The 22,154-nt window shown below is 45.5% G+C and overlaps 1 protein-coding gene across 12 annotated transcripts in view; it reads right to left on the bottom strand.

Moving 5' to 3' along the window:
- The window catches only part of NF1 (neurofibromin 1), a 248,319-nt gene that overhangs the window by 106,534 nt on the left and 119,631 nt on the right, over positions 1-22,154 (bottom strand). For 10 of the 12 annotated variants that reach the window (XM_078154810.1, XM_078154813.1, XM_078154812.1 and 7 more), the window contains 6 exons: positions 20,531-20,712; positions 20,222-20,433; positions 14,744-14,905; positions 14,522-14,625; positions 8,662-8,797; positions 4,361-4,423 (listed from right to left, as the gene is read on the bottom strand). In XM_078154810.1, coding sequence (XP_078010936.1) covers positions 4,361-4,423; positions 8,662-8,797; positions 14,522-14,625; positions 14,744-14,905; positions 20,222-20,433; positions 20,531-20,712 — 859 coding nt within the window. The remainder of the gene's footprint in view (positions 1-4,360; positions 4,424-8,661; positions 8,798-14,521; positions 14,626-14,743; positions 14,906-20,221; positions 20,434-20,530; positions 20,713-22,154) is intronic. The other 2 variants (XM_078154817.1, XM_020963236.2) reach the window with 1 other exon arrangement.

Here is a 22,154-nt window from a genome sequence, read left to right as displayed (position 1 = left end):
GGAACCACAACTACCCAGGCTCTCATTCCTCCAGACGTCCATCCACACAACAGGCCTGTGAAGCCCTTTCCAGAAAACAGGAAGCAACATTCACATTCAGGTCTTGACTTGCACAAATAAGATGCAAAAGAAAATAGGTCATTGACATGAATTAAGCAGAAGAGCCTTGAAAAGAGATCTTAATTTCAAAGCCATCAAGCATACAATTTCACTGCAAGTAGAATAAAGCCCCTCTAAGCTAGATCATAAAGGAAATGAAATAATATAGACAACTTGTGGAATGCAGAGGCCACATTCTCAAGTCCTGACTAAGTTATTAAGCATTCTCAAGGGGCCAATGGCCTCTCTCTCCAGCTCAGTTTCTCCAGTAACTGGCTCACCTTGCATAAAATCGAGAGGAAACTGTGCTGAGATCCCCCTGAGTGAAGCCAGGCCCTTCTCTTCCCCAGAATGTTTTTTATAACACCAGGGGTGGTGTTCTATTTAAGCCATGAAGGAGGGGGAATTCTTGGGGGGGGGGGCGAAAAGAAAAAAGGACTCTACCAGCAGGGAAGAGAAGGCAAATATCATGTTTTAGCGTTTCCTACTTTGTTTTAAAATGGACTGTTTCCCTATCTACTTCTGTTAATGTTATACCCTCACAATGAAGAGTTAGAAAAGGAAAACATCTTAAACGACCTCCTCCTTACAAAATTATCTCTTGATATAAAGCTCTTTAACACATAAAACTGTGTTATCAAGTTACATGCTGGGGAATGCCTTTGGCACAGTTTTGTGTGTCTCTTCCCTAACTGCACCCGCCCCCCCCCCCCCCCCCGACCCAGGTATCACTCATTGTGGTTACAGGGGCTGCCTCAGCTGGAGAGAACAGCAAAGGGCCAGATGGGCAGCAGCCCCAGGAACATTGCAATCACGTATCAGAAGGGGATGAGCAAACTGGGTTTGATGGAGAGAATTTGTTTGTACAAACATGTTTTCAGTAACAGAGCTGTCCTGTAAGTGGGAGAACAACAGCTGCTTTTCACAGAGGCTTCACTAAGTGAAGTCTCCATTCCTGTACTCCTAAAACTCAGACTGGGCAGAATTCTGCCCCAAAGAGGGTTTTCTTCCATCCATGTTACAAGACTCAGTTGTAGGATGTAAAAGCTCCCTGAGGGCAGGTGCCTAGCAGTAAGTACGCATTTAATAAATGTTTATTTATTGACTGATTTTGACTGATATTTTCAGACACATGCTGCCTGCCAGAGGCATAATGAAAGAATTCCCTCATCGTCATCACTGTTACTAAAGTGAAGGCTTTCGAGAGCTTTGACACAAGGGGCAGGCAGGGTAAGGGCTTTCTAAAATAGTTTCCAAAGCAGCAACAGCTTCCAACTCTGGAAAGCATTGGGTTTTCAAATGTGACAGATACATTTACAAGAGATTTCTTTGTAACACTACCCAACCCCACAAGCTTACGAATACAATTCTCAATTACTTCTCTTCTTGAAGGAAAACTGAAAACCCACCTTTGCCATACATTCTCCAGCACCATTACCTCCCCTCAGCTTAAAGCTACTAGCAGTCTAACAGGACTAGCCATCCAGGCTATGAGGCCCAGGAAAATCTCAGCTGGGAGATCGTTCTAGCATATCATCACCCATCCATTCACTGAGAGTTATCAGCAAATCATCTCGGGAACCAGGAAGGGGCAAGAATTCATACCACCAAAAAATTTTTTGTATAAAAAATTCTACAAAAGAGCCCCCTTAGGAAAGCATCATTTCTCTCTCCTCTACCAACTGGAATGTTGCACAAATATTCAAGAAAAACAAAAACAACAGAATTATAAGAAAAAAAGAAAGAAAACTTGAATCTATAGAAATTCAACATAAAATTTCTTCTACATATAGGCAATTTTTTGATTCCACATTGGCCAAATCCAATTGTTCCTTTATTTTAGATATGAATTATAACCATTAATTTAAATACAGTTAAGAAACAGCTCTAGGAACAGTGATACCAACATGTGGGGGTGCACAGTCGTGTGACGGATGCACTTACAGTGACTGTTCAAAAGAAACAAAGTTTGAATACATCTTCACAACAACAAACAATAGCACTTCCAAGTGTTTCTTCCAGAGGACTGAAAAGACTCCTCCCCCACTTTGTGTGGCCTTTCTCGAAGTGACAAGTTCATTTAAGCAACCAAAGAGCTCCCAAACTGACACTTGGAACGTAGAGTGACGACACCTTCTTGGCTTAATCTGCAATGTCCTCTGAACCATGCTGGGGCTCCCCGCTGGATGTTACCACTTACTTTTGTTACGATTCCATAATGCCCAATAGCACCTGTACTGGTGTAGAAAAGGCATTCCAACATTTCATGTTATCCACAAACTTTCAAAATGTCATTCGGAAAGCACCTCAGGAATGGCAGGAATGTTTCAGAGAAAAGCAGAGCAAATTCAGAAAAAAAAAACACAATGAAGATAGACAAGAGGGCTAAGAAACATGCTCTAGGGAGAAGGGGGCTGGGACAGGTTTGAATTTGTGTGCCTCAGTGAAACAGAGGCATCAGTCAGCACAACACCAAGCAAAAGGCTTAGAATCCATCATTAATTTCAACATCATGGCAGTGTATAGGAAGTTAAACTCATTTGTGCTGAGGAATAAAGGCTGAAGTATTAGAAAGAAATGTTTAATCAAGGAGTAGAGATGCAGTGTGTTCTAATTGCTATTAGCAGGTTTAATTAGTATCGCAAAGCCAAGAAGAAACTCTTCAGTGGGCATGCTTAACAGTGTTGCCATTCTATAAACCACAGTTTTAGTCCTCAAAATTTAAAAAGAAAATTAATTATACAGTAGCTACTATATCCTAAGGCATTTTATTTTTTAAATTAATTATTTAAAAGTTGTGAAATAATTGTCCACAAGTTCAAGTGGGTTATAAGAAAGCTTCTAGGACCTAGCCAAGCTATCTAGTATAGGCTGTCAAACTATAATTTTGAAAGTGATTTTTTAAAAAGTAAATAATACCTTTGTAGAGTTAGGAAGACCTGAGTTCAAATGTGGCCTCAGACACTTACTAGCTGTGTGACCCTAGTCATTTCACCTCTGCCTGCCTCAGTTCCTTCATCTGTAAAACTTGGGCCATAACAGCACCTCCCTCCCAGGGCTTTGTGAGGATCAGATGAGACAATAACTCTAAAGTGCTCAGCATGGTGCCTGACACACCGTAGGCACTATTATGCATGTGTTAGCTATCATTATTATTATTATTATTATTATTATTATTATTATTATTATTATTATTATTAATTTCGGCAAAATAAGCCATAAATGTTCTTTTGTGAATTGACTAGACAAAAGAAAAAAATGGGCAGAGGTTGGGATTCAATAAAACCGAGCAACAACCTGGGTAAATGCTGCCAAGATATAAGGATTCACCCTGTTTTTCAGAGCTAAGGTCCAGCATGTAAGCTTTGCCCTGAGTTTGGCATAACAACAATCCTTTGCACTCACCCTCTGGCAAAAATCACATAATTATTGTACTGCTTTGACCAGCACCAGGTGTCCTCTGTACTCGGATGAGCACGGGACAAGCTTGGACAAGTACCGATGGCCCGGCCACGAAGCCCTGCTATGAATCAAACTTGTCTCACTGCTGCTGTTCCCCCTCACTGTCAGGGCTACAGCTCACTGCGCAAGCACTGGTAGAAGCAGTGGGATATCCCCACCCTGCCTCGGGTCCCGGCTCTCGGGGCAGGGCCCTGGCACATGTGTCTAGATCTGTCCTTGCTTGTAAGCTGTTTCCCTCACTTTGAATTAAACTTCTGTTTGATTCAGGACTCTCCTGTCTCTGGCTTGCTCTGTTCAGCTCCAGCCAGCCACAAGTTGGAGGCCGGTTCAGTCCAACTGAGAACATTTAGAAAGGGAAGTTTACCTTTCCCTTACAACTAAGGGAACTAACCCTTGTATCCCTTACAACTAAGCTTTCATTTATAAGGGGGAAAAAACCACTCACACTAATTATTGTAAACCAAGAAACAAAAATAAAAAGATTCAGCATTTCCTAAGGCCTTGAAATTAAGTTTCTTTTGCATTCATTTACCATTAAAAATGATGGTAAAATTAGACCAGAATAGCCAATGTAAAGAAAAAACCCCAAATGCCTTTGAGTTAAATCAAACCAAAGGCATGCAAAAAATGTTTAAATAACTTAATTCCAGGGTTAATTGAAATGAACGCTATTTGTGCCAGAATTAGTAGAATGATTTTAAGGTGAGAATTCATTAGGCTGAGGTGAAGATGTTCAAATAGCAAAGAGTTTTTGTTTTGCTTTGAAAGAAATGGCTAATAAAAAGGGCTCCAGACTTACTGATTTTTTGTTTTCCTTTTTTTCTTTTACGGTAGCTTTATTCAGGAGAGAGTGGCAAGTTGCCTACAGAACAGAGATGAGCACAAACAAGTCACAGCACCAACTACATGCAGCAACAAAAACAATGTCGACTTGTACAGAAAATTACACAATCACTGGAACACAAACAGAATGGAAAATGGGCTATCAACTCAAGTTGGAGGGTGAAGTTTCACCCTGGATTTTGATTTCCCTACATTTTCCGGTTAAAGCCCTAAAGAGAAGGCAAGGCAAATGTTGGGTTTCATCACTTCTACTATTTCTGGCTAGAATATAAGCACCCCTTGATTGACGCCTCCACACCCAAAGCCAACAACAGAGCACACCAGGTTTAGAGTTTCTTCTCCCTTACATGGTCAATGTCAGCATGGCCAGAAAACCTCTACTTTCCACTCAAAAGTGGGGAACAGCAAATTGTTCCAAGAAATCTTCAGCTAAGGTATACAGTTCTCACAGAATGCTTTGCATTGCTGGGGAGCTAGAGGTGCTCAGAGAGACAGAGTCACCAAGAAAACACAAAAGGACTGCTCACTAGCGCTGACTTCAGGATCATAATTGCCTTACAAGAAGTACTTATATGGGTGTCTCCACCTAAGCCAACACTGACTTTATTCTCAACCTCCTACCTCACAGACTCAGATGAAATGCAAACAGACACAAGGGGGGGGGGGTCGTGCGTGTGTGTGTGTGTGTGTGTGCGCGCACGCGTGTGTGTGTGTGTGTGTGTATGTCCCCTAACTGACACATGTACCTATACACACAACCCAGGTGACAATGCTTACCTTAACACTGTCTTAAAAAGCTTCTAAGACAACCAATCTTGCCAACACATAATCCACAAAAAACTCTGTGCCTCAGAAGCCTAGCTACAGGTGCTCAAGGCCAGAGAAGACATTCTCAAGACTGCCCAAGCATCTCATCCATGAACTAGGGAATACTCTGACCTGTTTTCCCTACCAGTCAAACAAAAGTTTTAAAAGGCACCGAGAACAACTGTCAGAGCTAAAAGGAGCAGAAGATAAAAGAAAAAATATCCAAATAACTAAGCAACAGGCAGTGGCCGCAGCAGCATGCAGAGAGAATCTTGAAAAGGGACCCCGAATCTGAGCTCGCCGCCGGCTGGGCATTCTGATCCTCACAGAGAAGTATGGGCGGCTCTGACCTCCTAAAGGCTTCGTTACTGGAGAAAAGGCTATGCCTAGCTCCACCCTGCTGGAAAGCCTCGAAGGATGGTCCAGTAAAAGGGGGCATCTGCTTTTCAAGTCTAGGCCTGCATGCCCCCTTTTACTGGACCTTCCTTCGAACCTTTATAACCTATGCAGGGACTGAAGGCATCTTTATATCTTTAAGTAGGTTTTTACAAACACAGCTTTACAGTCGCGAAACTGACTAAAAGACAAGAAGGCAAGAACCCCTGCACTCACTAGTTCTGGGGTCAAAGGAAATGCTGACTTTGAGGCTTCCCTCTCCTACACCTGCATTCAAATCACAAAAGCTTTCTCAGAGTGCAACAAGAGACATAACTCAATTCAACTCCCTCAAGCAAGGGATAGAACAGAGAGACAGATGCTCACCATGAGGCGAGCTAGATGAGGAAGACCTGAGTTCAATGGCAGCCACAGACACTTAACTGGCTGTGTGGTCCTAGGCAAGTGGTGTAAGGTTCTAGCCTCAGGTTCCATGTGTATAAAATGAGGCTAACACCACCTCGCCCTCAGGCTTGTTCCCAGAATAGATGAGATGACATATTTAAAGCCCTTGGAAAATGCTGAAGTCCTAAATGGATGTTAGCTACTGGGAGCATGTTATCCCGGTCTGACGTCTTCTGCCATGTCCCCGAGGATGATGCAAGCCATGGGCAGAGATCTTCCAGCCATAATCGGCACACGTCAACCTCTGGCCATCCCAGATCCTCCTTCAAGACAGGTTCATCTAACCAGCCCCACAGGCCAAAACAAGTGGTCAAAGCATGCCCGTGGTCAGCCTACGAGCTGACCCACTGAGCTGATCCATCAGCACGTGGCTCGTGGACAGACACTGCCGATGAATTGTGAATTGGGCCCAGAATTAAAGAGGACACAGAATGTTTGGGATTGCATTTGGTACGCTGCCTACTTTTTGTGATCCCAAGCTTCTCTCTAAAAAAAAAAAAGGCATACCTTATTATCACCAATTTTTCTCCTGGTAATGCTTTATGACTGAAAAGAATGAAATACCATACTGAAGTTGAAGGCCACCCCAAACCAGCAGAGAGATGTATGCTGGGTGCCAGAGGGTTCCAGGACAGTACCAGCAGAGAATGCACAGGAAAAGCAGTAGGAATGAGGGCAGAATGGCCAGCTGGGCAGTAAGAGGATAACTGACTGAGCACCTGAGATGGCCACTGGCAACCGGCAAAGTCGAGAAATCTGTGGCAGCCTCTACAGTGCACTGGGGGGAAGTCCCCTACAGTGGGGCTTTTTAGGAGGGCAGAGAGTGGAAGATGGATTGTGACCCACACTTTGGAGCCTGAGCCTCATGCTGATGAGATCATAGAGAGGCTAATGAAATCATGCACGCTGACAATGCATGCTCTCGGGCTGTGAAAGCACAAAATGAATCATTCAGCAGACCACTAAAAACAGACCTCTTTCCACTGCAGTTAAGGACTATGACGCATGCATATCATTCACCAAATACAAGTCCTCTCCCCTGAGATGGGAAGTGCATCTTCATTTCCCTTTAAAAGTCAGGACGCCTCCAAGGAAGGGTTTCGATTGGAAAAGTTACACCAAAGCATGCTGCCTCAAGAGCTGGGGAGTATTAGGCTCCCTTCCTCACAGACCTGATGTTTCAAGGAAGCACGTTCCTGGATGGGGCCCTTCCTCCTGGGGCTAAACCAGAGGAAGATCTCCAAACCCAGGAGAGCCCAGAGGAAGGGATCAAAGAACATGAGGCTTCACACAGACCCGTTCTAACCCAGAGGAAGAGACGAGGTCCAGAAAGGCTGAATCCAAGGCAGTGAAGGTTTGTGACCCAACAGAGTTGGAAGCCGGCCCTCCTGCCTCCTATTCTAGGAGGCTACAGTGATAGCAAGTGGAGGCCTCCGTCAGTTATAATCTGGTCACCCCAAGGAGCCTGACCAAACTACCATTTACATGGAGCCTCTACTGAAGTCCATCCCAATGTTGCAGACACAAAGAACACAAAATGGAACTTTCAAACCAACTCCTATAAAGTCCAGCCCAGAACAGGACATCGTCTTTTGGGTTCAAGGCCATTTTCCACTGAACTAGCTTGACTCACCGACAGTTTCCCTGGGCTTTATTTCTTTGCAAGTGCAGAAAATCCATAATAAAGGAAAAGACATTTATTTCAACAACTGCTTTATCTACTTGGTATATTTTGAGAAAATTATTTTTACAGATAGAGATGACACGTTTTTAAATAGCACGTGGGGGCAAAAAACGCAAGCCCCACATGCACTGAGGTCTGAAACAGCTGCTTAAATGGGGGAGTCTCATGCATGTAGCTAAGCAACTAAAGTGAGGCACTAACGACTGCAGGCTGGCAACTTTCTTGGAGAAAGATGAGACAGGAGCACCTACATAAGAAGCACCAACCCCCACACACCCCCAAAATGCTGGGACCCGAACACTTCTACAGAAAGCCAAGGTCTCTGGAGCCCTACTGGAAGATGACTTACTCATACCACAGATCTCGAGAACTTTCTGAACATGCATCTGGCCGTGGCCACTGAGAACCACAGCACCAACTCTCCCAAAATGACGAGCCCCCTGAAGCCAGGACCCCTCCTTACTCTATTAGGGTCTGATCCAAGAAGCATCTGGCAAGGAGGGCTCTGGGACCAAACTATGCTACAGGGAAAAGTGAAAGGAAACAAGAGATACCAGACACAAATTCACTGTCGAGGTAATACAAAAATCACACCAAGAAACAAACCATCTCCAGTCTGCTTTAACACAAGACGAAACAAAACCTGGGAATGGAAGACGATTATGGGATACTGTCTCACATATGAACAGGATAAGTTAAAAAACTCTCTCCAGTGAAGTTCAAACACCACTAATACCTGGACTACAGGTGTCCTTATATCTATTACTGACTCTACAAGAAACATGGCTTTAGCAGGACAGAGGACGCCAACACCCCCCCCACCACGATGTTTTCTGAGTCTCCTCCTCCTCCTCCTCCTAAGCCGATCCACACCTCCTACCCTCCCTCACTCAGGGGGAAGGCGGCCACTCGAAGCCCAGGCCTACCTGGTACAGGCAATGGCACACGCTGCGGAGCTGCGGGGGGAACTCCGAGGAGGAGCCGATGATGGCGTGGAAGAACTTCTCGGTCATCTGCAGGAGATTCCGCTGGTTGTCCTCAAGGCTCTCGCTGTGCTCCAGCCTGCAGACGGGACAAAGGGAGACCCAACCACTGCTTATCCGCAAGAGCATCCCCATCCTCCCGTGTGCCCCGCCCAGCCAATTACATCTTGGGAAACAATCACTCTCCTCCTCTTCCAGAAGAAAAATCTGGGCCACACAGAAAAAACTGCTGACTCCCTCAGTGCCCTCTGCAGCCACGGACCTCTTCCTCTCCTCCCTTACACTCACCAATGACTTTCCTCTGCTCCATTGCATTTATTCATTCAGTCAGTATTGACTAAGACCTCACCACCACCACAACACTGTGCAGACAACAGACAATCTGTCTCCACTGAATTGTACTCTTGAAGACCACTGATCCCCCAACCGACAAATCTAATTTCCAACCTTCCTCTTCCTAAACATCTCTGAAGCATCGGACACCACTCACCTCCTCTGACCCTTCTGTCCTCCTTCAAACTCCCACCAATACAACCTTATTTTTCCTTCCCCCTCTCTAACCATTCCTGTGGCAGCCCATTCTCCTTCCTCAACTTAATGGCTCTCTTCAAGAGCCCGTGTTCAGCCATCGGTCAGCTCCTTCTATTCTCATACTTGCAGAGCTCCTATTTGAAACGTCCAATTATGGGTTGGGAACTGTTATTTAAATCTTTACTTCTTATCATGTCACGAAGTGGCCCTATCTTGTACTTCCTCTGTCTCTCAAAGTGCACTGTCCAGTAGGAGATGCCAAATAACAACTGATTTATATCCACCTTCTTGGATTTTCTTGATATCAAGAGCTAGTGAACTTCTTATAAAACTGATGTATTAGTCAGATAGTCAAGACATTTGCTGTCTGAAGACAGTCAAATTCAGTGGGTTGAAATACCAGGAATAAAGGGGCTCAAATATTCATATTTTTGAGATTAGAGGGAAAACTTTGTGGTAGGACTCAGGCTCCAAAGGGTGGGAGGCTGTACAATGCAAAAGGAATGGCTGAGGATATTCCAGGGAAGGATCACAGATTTAGAGGAGGAAGGGATATGAGTGGGATAAGCTTTCATTTTTTGAAGTATATACATTTTATTAATAATAAATATTAGAGGGGCTATATATTAACAGGGACAATAGTATATTGTAGGTGGAGATGCAAAATACTCCAAACATTCTGGAAAATCATTTGGAATCATGCTAAGAAAGTAACTAGAATGTTTATACCTTCTGACCCAGAGATCTTACTGCTTGGGCCTATAACCTAAGGAGGTTCAAAACAGAAAGAAGGTTCCACAGTGGAGAGAACACTAGGCCTAGAGAAAACCAATTCAAATCCTGCTTTGAACACTTACTAGCTGTGTGACTCTGGGCAAATCATTGAATCTCTGCCTCAGTTTCCTCAACTGTAAAATGGGGATAATAAGTGCCTCGCTCATAGGATTGCTAGGGTGAGAATCAAATGAGGTCATTGTAAAGTGCTTGGCACAGGGCCTGGCACATAGTAGGTACTATAAAAATGCTTATTTCCTTCCTCTCATTTGCACCAAAACATTTACAGCAGCACTTTTTGGAGATGCAAAGAACTATAAACAAAGTGGGTGCCCACTGCCTGGGGAAGAGCTGAACAAAGTTATCATGTGTGACCGTGACAGCCCAGGGCAGCACCAGAATGAACAAGGAATATGAAGGAGGAAGAGAAAATACAGAGGAAAACTGCCACGAACGGATGCCAGCGAAGCAGACAGAGCCAATACACACAATCGCCACGGCCGCATGCACAGAGAGTAGAAATGACAAAAAGAAGCTGGTGTCCACCATCTACAATGCCCAAGCTTGGCCCAAAGAAGGGACGGACAAAGGGATCTCGGGCCCTTCTCCCTACCCAGAGGAGAGCCAAATGAGGCGTCAGAAACAGGGATGTGTTCTGATCAGCTGCACCCGATGACGAGCCCGCCTGTGACAAAAGAACAGTCACTGGGCCTTCTTCGGAGACCAAGCCTCCCAGTGCCTACACTGCTCTGTCTCAGCATGCCCCACATCTGTGACATAAGGGAGGAGGTCAGGTTTCAACGAACCTTCTCCAGGATATTCACTGGTTGCGCCATCAGTCAGAATTTGACTTTGTTTCAGGGATCTGTCTACAAACAACGTTATGGTCACTGAATATATCCTAACCCCCTCAATTTATAGCTGAGGAAACTGTGGCCTCACCGGAAGTCATACAAGTCTGGGAAAGGAAGGAGGCGGGTAGAGGGCATCAACAAATTTAAGCCTTGCAACTACCATTAATAAAAATGAGGCAGTTGCTAATCGAGGAGAAGACGAAGAGTCTGGTCACGGGGAAGATCAGGACACTTTGCTGTCCAACTTGAATGACAATTCCTCCATGAAACCATCCCAGGGCTTCTGCAACTGACGTCTCTGAATTTGTGTTTGTTTCACCGTTTTTAAAAAATGTTTGGATAATCATATTTCAAGATAATTGGCTTCCTTTATAATCTGATATGTTTTATTTTACACATTTAAAAGAGGATTGTGAGCAAGACAGCGCCCCAGGGATCCAGGTCCAGGAAAAGGGGAAGAAGGTGGCCCTGGGCCGTGTCTATCTCTCCCATCCTCAGCATGACAATGAGTCACACTGGCAAGTGCAAGTGTCACACTTTATTTTAATATGAGGGAGAACAAAAAGATTAATTTAAAGGATATCCTCAAAATACTTCAGTTCTGAAACACGGGCAAAAAAGTTGCTAACTGCATGCCACCGACATTATGATGCCACAACCCACAAACCCAGTGACCAAAAGATAGATCATGTCTACGAATGACGAAGATTCTTCCTTTATCTGTCTTAGCTGTCCACTCACTCAAATGTAAGCATTTCTCTCACTCTTACTGCACTAGCACAGTGCCAGGACAGGAAGGCATCAGTAACTAGGGAAACAGGAGACATCTTTGGGGTAGCTGCTCCAGCTGATACCTGGCTACAGTTTAAAATGTCCTTCTAGAGAAGTCATAAATAAGCAGAATTGCTCAAGTTTTCTCCCTCTAATTTACCTTAACTCCCTAAGACTGTTCAAAAGGTTTGCTTGGCCAATTCTAGAGTTCCACGGTGTGTTTCACTTTGTTAATCTTGAATTTTAACAGGTTTTATAGATAAGAAGCAAAAATGTCAAGTTTTAACAGAGGAACCAAACAGTGACAGATGGAGTAAAACTCATGATCAGAAGTTTGAAGCGAAGACGAAATGACAGTGGAAAACTCCAACTTGCGCATGGAGACAGGAGAACGTTGCCACTTGATTTAAGGAAAGTTAACATGGGGGCCACTACCTACTCCCCTCACTCTCCACAGAATGAGGAAGGGTGAGACTCCAGCTCTGGCCTCTTTCTCAAACTGGGCTAAAGGTCTTCTCAACACCAAGGTTACAGCCATGTGCAGGGGTACCACCTGGTCAATGAATCATGTGAGAAAATCAATGCCTCCAACCTACGAGACCATAAAGCATGCCAACATCAGGTCTCTCATCACTAGAATCCTGTCTGAGCTTTAGAATTCAGACACCAAGTACAATCCTCAAGCTGGGACAGAAGAGTGGAGCAGGTACCCTTGGCAGGTACTAATTAACCCAGGTACACAAACCCACCACCTCGTGGTCTCTACCCCCTGCTCCTTAACATACAGAGAGAGAACAAGAAAACAATGACCAGCCCAGGACCCTGGAGGGTAGGGAAGTGAGCCACTGGTACTTCCCTGTCCTGTAAGCTAGCAGACTCCTGCCTCCTCCTCCCAGGGTATCCACAAGTGCTCATCACTGTCTGCTCAGTGGAAGTTTCCCACCATCTGAGAGCTCTGTCAACCTCGGCCCATGTTCTATTGCTCAAAGAAGCCAGTGAACCCCGTCCCTGTGCCCCAGTTTGAGGTGTTCCTTGTCTTGTGCCCACCAACACACCAGGGCAAGAAGAAGACGTATTGTTTGCTCCTCACTGTGGCTTCCAGATTCTATGCCATAACTCAGCCAACCTGGCAAACTCACCTGGTTTTGAGGTTGACATCACCAGTCTATACCACCTGGTCCTTAATCATGTCACAACAATCTTGGGATCATGCTCCTTTCTTTCTCAAAAAGTTCCCTGGACTTTTTCAGTCCACAAAGTGATGTCCCCTGAAACGCCTTGGCCCTCAATTCATCAGCCCATCTCCCAAGAGTGATATCTCTGCTCTACCCCTGATCTGGAACTTTCAAACTCCTCTCTTTGATCATTCCACACTGCAGGCTTTCCTCATCAATCTCTGCTGCCCTGGCCTTACCTTCCTCCTTTCACACTCTCGACTCTTTATGCGATCAGTTGAACTACCCCCCAAATTCCTTGCTCCCTGGCCCTCACCACTTGTGTCTTCCAACCACAGGGAGCTCCTGCTATTTTCTGTGTTCCTAATTCAATGCTGAACATAACAAAAAAAAAAAAAAAAGACAGGCAACTTTGCTGAATGGGTCCACTACAAATACATGCATCTAATCTTTCCTGGGACTCTCACTAACACAAAACAAGCCTTTTCTTCTTCTCTGGTTAACTCTCTAACACACTCTAGGCAGCATCTGCTGCTCTCTCTCCTCCAACACTCAACCCTAGGCTCTTCTCAGCCAAAGACCTTGCCTCCTTCTTCGGAATAAGACAGAAGTCACCCCTTCTCCCTTACTCAGTACTTCACACCATTCTCCATTCTCTCTCACTCTTCTCACCAAGGTCCTTGGCCATCCCTCCCACGTCTTCTGGGAGCCAGTGCCTTGATCTGCCCTCTTTCAGTTTCTCGTTGCTCCCTTCCTGATGCCTACAGACATGACCACTCTCCTCCATCCTCAGACACCCTTCACTTGACACTGTTTCCCTTTACACGTTATCCTCTAGCTCTCCTTCCTTCCAACTCCGAGAACAGTTGGCTTTCCAGCTGCCTTTCTTCACCTTCCCCCAGCTTCTACCCTTCGTCATCAGACTTCACGCCTCTTCCTGGTTAGACATGACTGCTTCGCTGCTCGGTGCCAAGGCCTCTTTGCATGCCTCACGTGACCACTCTTCTCTGCAGAGCCAGCCACTGTGACCCAGCCGTGGCCATCTCGCCCCAGGCACTGCCTTCTCCCTCAGATCTGGTGCTGCTCTCTCAGGCCTTCTGCTGCCTGGAGATATGTTCACTTCCTCCCCCTGCCCCTCAGCTGCCAGGTCTGCTCCAGCCCGTGTCCACGATGTCTCCCCCATCCACCCTTTCCTTCTCTGCCCTCTCCTCGCCGGCTCACGTTACTGCAGGCGCCTCTTGATGCCACCCCCATCGTTGGCTTCTCCCTCCTCCAATCCAGATCCAAGCACTTGCCCAAGTGCTCCTCCCCATTGGAGGTGTGAGATGCAGAGCTCTCCCAGCCACGGCTCTCCATGGCCTGACTTCCAGGTCGTCTTCCTCAGCCTTGTTTTCTGTCACTGACCATTCGAGCTGCTCCACAAGCCTAGCATCCCATCTTCTCTCTCCACTCTTTACACAGGCAGAGCCCCACACGTGGAAGGCACTCTGTGCTAACCTCACCCTCGCCAAGCCCTCCGCTGACATGGTGCTCACTCCTCCAATGACCCGCTCCACCCCAGGAGAGAAAATGCCCGAGGGGGGCTGGGTTCATTTGAGTCCTGCCCCCAGCAGTGCCTTATGCATGGTGGGCACTCAGAGAATACCTGTGGAGCTAGGACAAGTTTAAGAGGAACTGAATGGCTGTCTCATTACCAACCTGGTGGGATCGACCTCAAAGCTGACATGCTGCCATTCAGAGGATGTGATCACAAATCGTAGTAAAGGCTCCAGAAGCTTTTGCAGGTAGGTAGCACCATAGACCTACAGAGAAGGACAAGCAGAAGCCAGTGATTGTACTGATCCGGGGCAGCTGGGAAATGGTAAACTGTGGCCCTCTGCTCCCTGAGCAGGGCAAAGGGAGATGAGAGAAGATACCAACCTTAAAACAGAAGGTCATGATTTTACTGGCCAAGCTGTTCCCTCTAAAAAGCGTCTGCATGGAGTCTGCCAGCTCAACTTCCTTAGAAAACATGTTCCAAAGCAGCTGGTAGAGTAAGTGTCGGGAATCAAAGAGAGTAACAAGGACTCGAGCGAGTTCATCCTGGAAAGGATCGTTTAAAAAAGGAGAATAACCCAAAGGAGAATCAGGCACGGCAGAATGAAAGCTGCAGCACTGCATTCTACCACCTTGCATGCCTGCTGCAATACTGCCCTCCCATCTCTGTGAGCACCATTTAAAATGCTAGCGATGGCAGGAATGGGAAGGCTTAATTGTAACAGGCCAAATGCTAAGAAAGACGGAAGATTCCAGGGCCCACGTCAAAAGTGAAATTCTAATTCATTAAGTTGTGAGCTCCTCAGGGGCAAGGGCTCTTTTTGCTTTTCTGTGTATTACCAGCAAAATGCCTGGAACACAGCAGGTGGTTCATAACTGCTTGCTGACTTGACTGTTGAGGATGGGCAGAGAGGACAGCTGAAAACAACAGAATTCCTTCAGAATAGAGTAGCCTGTACTTCAGAAGAGACAGGGAAGAGATTGTGTGCTGGGGCACACCTGTAATCTCTGCTACTGTGGGAAGGCTGAGGCTGCCAGGCCACTTGTGTGCTAGGGCTAAAGCCAAATGGGTATGTGCTCCATCTGACACAAACATAGCGGCAGGAAGGGAAGGAGGGAGGGAGGGAGGGAGGGAGGAAGGGAGGGAGGGAGGGAGGAAGGAAGGAAGGAAGGAAGGAAGGAAGGAAGGAAGGAAGGAAGGAAGGAAGGAAGGAAGGAAGGAAGGAAGGAAGGAAGGAAGGAAGGAAGGAAGGAAGGCAGGCAGGCAGGCCTGTATAAAAATAGGACCCAAGAGAACAGAAAAGACCTTCTGTGGAAGAGGAACAGAAGCATAAGAGAAATAAAACAATAATACCTATTTCTGGGGAAATCAGAAAGAGAACATGGCTTGAAAATAAGCTAGATCCAGGTATATAACAAAGGCAACAAGTGGCTTAGAATATAAACTGATACAGGGTAGAAAATGAATTTCTAATCCAACAAGAGATAGCACCAATTATAGAAGATTAAAAAAGTAAAATGTTTACATAAAACTAAAAGCTTCATCAAAGAAAATTAAAACTCATAGAATAAGGGAAGTGGTTGATTAGGGTAGGCTATCAAATATTGCTGATAAGGATGGGATATGGAAGATATACAAACAAATAACAGAACTATATCTAAGACCAAAAGCCACTACCCAATAGAAAACTGTTCAAATCAGTTCTCAAAAGAACACAAACTATTAACAATGAAACAAAAGAATGCCTGAAATCACCAATAAGAGAAACGCAAATCAAAACATCTCTCAGGTTTTATCTCACCCTAAGCAAACTGGAAAACCTGTCAAAGACATAAAAAAATCAATGTATGGAGGAACTGTGGAAAGATGGGCACACTAACACACTGTTGAGAGAACTGTGAATGGGTTCAGTCGCTTTGGAAAGCAATGTGGGATCGTGCTGAGAAAGTTACCTATTTCACACCTTTGAACCCAGAGATTCCACTGTTAGGCCAAGAGGTGACTGACAATAAGAAAGGCCCCATAGACAACAAAATTATCTCTAACAGCGTGCTTTTTTTTGATAGTAAAGAAGTGGAAACAAGTAGTCACTCCATGAAAGGGAAAAACAAAACAATGAGGGTACACAAACATCCTGAAAGATGACTATGCTGTAAGGATGTGCAAGGCAAGACCTTGATAAAGGATGCCCAGTAAAGGAAGCTTGTTATGACAACACCTGCCACAGAGCCAATAAAACTGCACATTGTGAAAAGGTAATGCACCAGCCTGGCCCCAGAGAAGATCCAGGAGCCAGCCCCTTATAAGGGATGGGGAGGGAGATAGGGGGAGAAATCTTAAGAGATGCAAAAGCAAAAACTATCCATAAAAATCTATTTTAAAATAATAAAAACCCTTGTCAATCGGGGGCGGGGGAGGTTGAAGAACACAAGCAGTGATGACTCAGAAACTTTAAGCAGAGAAAGAGAAAACAAGTTTGGAGAGGGTTTTCCCCAATCATCCTGTGGGGGCAGCATCAGAGTGAAGGCTAGAAGGGGCCCCAAGCTGCATCCTCCAATTCCTGCATTTTTACCAGTAAGGAAACCAAAAGTGACTAAGTTGCAAAGGCAGGATTTGAACCCAAGTCTTCCTCCTCCACATGCAGTACTTTCTATTGGGCCATACTGGCTCCCTCTGCATGTTAAATGGAGAAGAGCTGACAGAGGTTCTAGGGTCCTTGGGTCTCCTCATCTCTCTCCTCCAAGGCAGTGAAGCCACATTCCCCCGGCATTCCCTCGCAGAACGGAGGGAGGGATAGCATTTAAGAAAAAGAGCAGCCCCTCTCGACACAAGGAAGGCCAAGGGCCCAACAACTCGGCGAGCACAGAGGGATCGAAGCTCAAGGTATCCAAAACACAACAAGCTGTCAAATATTTGGAAAAAATCATGGCCATGATCAGTATCCAGTTAAAAAGCACTGATCACGAAAAGATGAGCACCTCACTACCTGCGTGCATGTCCTGCCACAACCACCCAATCTCAGTGGAACCGGCCAAGGAGCCGAGGGCTCCTCAGAGGCAGGAAAAGAGAACAGAACAAGCCCTCTTCTACCAAAAGCAGCCGGAAATCGGCAGGGAATGCTGTGCAGCGTTGCTAACCATGAAAAGGCCTGCACTCGGTTGTACTGAAGGAGGAAGGAGGAACACAGAACAGGAAAGGAGTAAGGGATGAAGGGAAGGAGAGAGCCTGGAAACAGAGTGGGCGGTCAGTGAGTAGGGAGCAGTCAGCACACTCAGGAGTAGGAAGGTATTCCAGTGTAATAAGAAAGGAGGAGGAGGAGGACTTGAGAGAAACCTGGGGGGAAGCCCTGTCTGGGCTGCTGCAGGGGGGAAGCAAGCCAGCCCTGTGGCCTGGACGGCTGGTGGAGCACTGAACTCCTCCCTGCCCTCTCCTTTCCAGAGAGCCCCAGGGACACCATCCCCCCAGCAGGCAGGAAGCTCCCTGAAGGCAGGAACTGCTCTTACTTTTCCGATTAGTAGCTGTGGCACTCAGCATAGTGGCTGGCACAGAGCAGGGGCTTCATAAATGTTTACTGAACAATATGCCCACTGACCAATATAAACACAATGACGACAATCAAAAATTCTAGAGCCAAACTCAATGTGGAGTCACTGTCAAGATACATCGTGGCTCCAGAGAAGAGATGAAGCAGAACTTCCCTCCTTTGGGTAGAGAGGTAAGAGACAAAGGCTGTGGGTGGGATACTACATACATGGTGAGATTCCACAGTCACTGCGTCGCCTGGTTCTGCTTCACTGGCTTTCTTTGTTAGAAAGTGCTCAGTTGGTAGCAGGAGTAGAGGTGGCATTTATGCTCAGATGTAAAAAGATAAAGATATAAAAACAAAATAAATTTATTTAAAACTCCTGAGCGCTTGATAGAGGGAAACACTAACAGCTACCACTGAACAAGGCAAGGTGCTCCTGTGCATATCCAGAATTACATAAGATTCCTGGAAAGATAAAGGACTAGGCGTGTAACTGAAACCTTGAAAAGACTGTGCTGCCAGGAGGGGTATGATGGGACTAGGAAAAAGGCCTAGGCAGCTGAACGGGCCCCAGTACTCCACTGGCAACCAGACACACTGCCAAGAGACTGAAAAGAAACGCCCCCCCGGCAGGCAGGTAAAGGAGAGAGGACCAGGGCTGGAAGGGAGCACAAGCCAGTGACAGGCACCACAGAGAAGATGTCCCAGGCCAATGTCAGCATGGCAGAATGCATCTGGGTTCACTCAAAACGACTGGGTTACAAGTGACTCATGAAGATGAGAAGTAGCGAGGGACAGTAAGAAGGGAGGGCCCCAGAGCCCAGCCAGTCTGACTTTGCTATTTTCTGGGAGCGCCCCAACTGAAAAATCCAGATTTTGAGGAAGAGGAGAAGTAGAAAAAGAACAAGGATTACTGAGCAAGGCCTGAGGTCCTGCAATATTTTGCTATATACCCTATATAGCTGACTATATAGCTGATCAAGCCCTAAAATGCTAATTCTATGCTCTAATATGGAATCAAGTGCAATTTATCAAACAATTCAGCTGTGAACAGAAGGCACATTGTAGGGTTTAGATTTTGAAATACTTCTTCCACTATCATCTCCCTCCCCCTCTCAAAAAGCCTTACACATCTGAATGGAAAGGAAACTTCAGGCAGGAGTCCAATAGGATTAAGCAACACTTTTACGGCCCAACAAAACGTGTATATTTTATCACATCATGCCTCATAAATTTTCCCTAAACAGTTAAAAGAACTTTCCTCTTTAAAGTAAAGGTATCAGCCTAGTTATCATGAACAACAAAATTCAACACAACACTGAAAAATAATTTCCTACAGTAAAGAAAATCTAGTTTTCCTAAGACTTACTAACATTTTTTTAATTATGAAAACTGCCAGGAGTTGTGTTAACTTCAGATATATAATGAAAGAAATACTCTTAAGTAATTACATTAGTTTTCAAAATAACCAGTCACGAATTAATCTCAGGGCTCAAAAGGACTGCCATCCCATATGCCTTTCTCCACCTTCTAAACTAAGTAAAACTGAATCATCTGTTCTAGGCAAGAAGAGTTCTCTCTTTCCTACAGACTGCCAAGAAGAAAGGCATGAGACTGGAGCTTTGAACAGGCCCAAGTGTAAAAATATGACACTTTCATCTTAGAAACAACTTAGTGATTGCACTAAAATTAGGTCACCCCAGGGACAGGGCTGCCAAGGGCGATTCGAAACCCTGTTCTGACCGCTGCCTCTTGCCAGCCTGGAGGTGGTGACCTCCTAGGTAAGCTCTGGTCAGTAATGCCTGGGGGACAGATTTCTAATGGGCCTGTCAATGAACAGGGCTATCGACCTCAGGACATCGAGGGAGGGGCATGATACAACAGGTTGATGCATTTTCTGGCCACAGTGATTCAAAAACCTTCTGCTGAGTCACAGAGGAGGGGAAATCTGTGGTAGGAGAAAGAATATCTAGCCCAACGCAATCAGAGGTCACTGAAGTACGCTTCTGAACACGATCTCAAAAAAGCTTTCTTTAAAATTAAAGAGGAAGCAACAAACCCCCAATTATGTATGCTCTGGTTAAAAAAAAATAAGAAAAATCTTTCTGACCGTAAATATAAATCAGCTGATTAGACGGAAGATGGGGCTTAAGCGTAGTAATGGAAACAGTCCTGGGCCAGGAGACAAAGACTTGGTTTTTCATCTCGGCTCTGCCACTGTCTGCCTATACAAACTGGGACCTCTCCTGGCCTCAGTTTCCCAAGAGAGCCAGGCTAAATGATCCCAGGAGGCCCTTCCAGTTTGGAAATTCTTTAAGCCTACCAATGAACTTACCCACTGAGAACAAGGCACCACATTGGCCAGAGCCATGGCTATGGGGAGCTCTCCTTGATCACCCATCATTGTGACCAACTCAACCAGTCTCTCAAATCGATCAGCTAACACGGTTTCTGCAAGCGTGTCAAACTCTGTGCCTTGTTGAAGAATTTTTGTGAGGACTTCCATGAACGTGGCTCTTGTCTGAAGATCTTTGTGATAACCCAATCCTAGCACAGTAAAAGCAGCACAAACTTAACTAAAGCACGCTCAGTAAGGCCACTTCCCCTCCTCGTGCACACCATTTTTTGCTTCTAGCTGCCTTACCTATGGAGTGCATAAGGCCACTATCTATGTTAGCATTGAGCAAGTTGGACATTGCGAGCACGGTGCAGTGCCTCAGTGACGCCAGCCTTCGAGACATGCCTCGCTTCCTGCCCCCGATCTGGGCGTTCTCTTCTTCAACCTCACTGCAGTCATTGAGAAGGTTCATAAATAGTGTGAAATACCTGAAAGAGAGAAGACCGATGCTGAGACAAGAAACTCCAGACAGGGAGGCTGCAACAGATGGACATGACCAGCTGTCTATCATCCCAAAGAAAGGCATTAGCGGCTACAGGTTAGAAGGAGAAGCATCCCTGCCTTCCACCTCCTCTACTGGCCGATGATTTCCCCTCCTCTCCATACTGTAAGTAGCACGTGTGCACACTTAAGTCCCTGTTAGTTCTCCTGAGAGAAGAGAATCTCCTTGAGAGCAAGGCCAGGTGTTCGCTTCTCCTCTGCAGCCCCAGGCCTCAGCGTGATGCTGAAACACTCAACTGTTTGTTGGTTGACTGATTACTCATCTAAAATTGGGTTATACTGAAAATAATTTTTTTTACATAAGGCAACTGGGGTTAAGTGACTTGCCCAAAGTCACACAGCTAGTGAGTGTTATGTGTCTGAGGTCACATTTGAACTCAATTCCTCCTGAATCCAGGGCTGGAGCTCTATCCACTGTGCCACCTAGCTGCCCCTCTGGATAGAATTTTGTTCTGAGAGAACATGACACGCTACCTGAGCACCAAATGAATGGATTTTTATTAAAAGACTAAATTCCCTTCTAATACTAAAAACGGCACATTTTAGAAGTAAGATGGTTTACACGTGGAGCCAGTCGCCCATTTAATAAATAAGGTGATATCCACTTTAGTGCACCAAGCATTTTTCTAAAGGTCAAACGCCGGCACACCGGCGAGAACCCTTTCTTTTTTCAGCGTACACCTAACACATCCTTGTCTACAGATACCGTGATTGTCGCAAACTCAAGAACATCACAGTACCTTGCCAATGACGCTCGACTTCTCATGAGATCACCCTAGCAATTCACACAGGAAAAACCCAATGGAGAAAAGCAGTTCTACCGCCCAGACTCAGGCATGCAGTTGGGAGAGCTACGATTTTGGTAAGTGAATATGAGAAAGACAATCCAGACAAACAGTAAGCTGCGACCAGAATGGAACAGGAAAGAGAGAAGCTAGACTGTAGCTGGGAAATTGTATAATGTTTTCAAAACTCCCTCACTCTAACACATAAAAGCACATTTTAGACAAAAATATTCTCCCAATGATCTTGTGAAATTCTGAATCTCAACACCACAATCTCCCCCAAAAATCAAGCTGTAGGAGATTCAAGCGGGCATCTGAGAGACCCATTGTGGGCACGTAACAGGCTCCAAATTATTTCCGATAATTACTCGTATTAGAGGTGGGAAAACTGAGTGGAACGCGTACAGTACTTCAATGGCCATAAAGATTAGAGTTCAAATCCTTCTCAGGCCAATAAAATACTCTCCTCAGCTGGAGACACATGGGCAAATCAAATGACTTCTCTGACCCTCAGGCAAGTTTCTGAGACTTCTCTACTAGCTATACCCAGGCTGCAAGCTACCCCAGAGTTTCCCCCAATGAAA

Source organism: Phascolarctos cinereus, unplaced genomic scaffold (genome assembly GCF_003287225.1).
Source record: "Phascolarctos cinereus isolate Bilbo 61053 unplaced genomic scaffold, phaCin_HiC Scaffold_5;HRSCAF=322, whole genome shotgun sequence".
NCBI classification, from domain to species: Eukaryota; Metazoa; Chordata; class Mammalia; order Diprotodontia; family Phascolarctidae; genus Phascolarctos; species Phascolarctos cinereus.
This window is presented reverse-complemented; position numbering and strand designations above follow the sequence as displayed.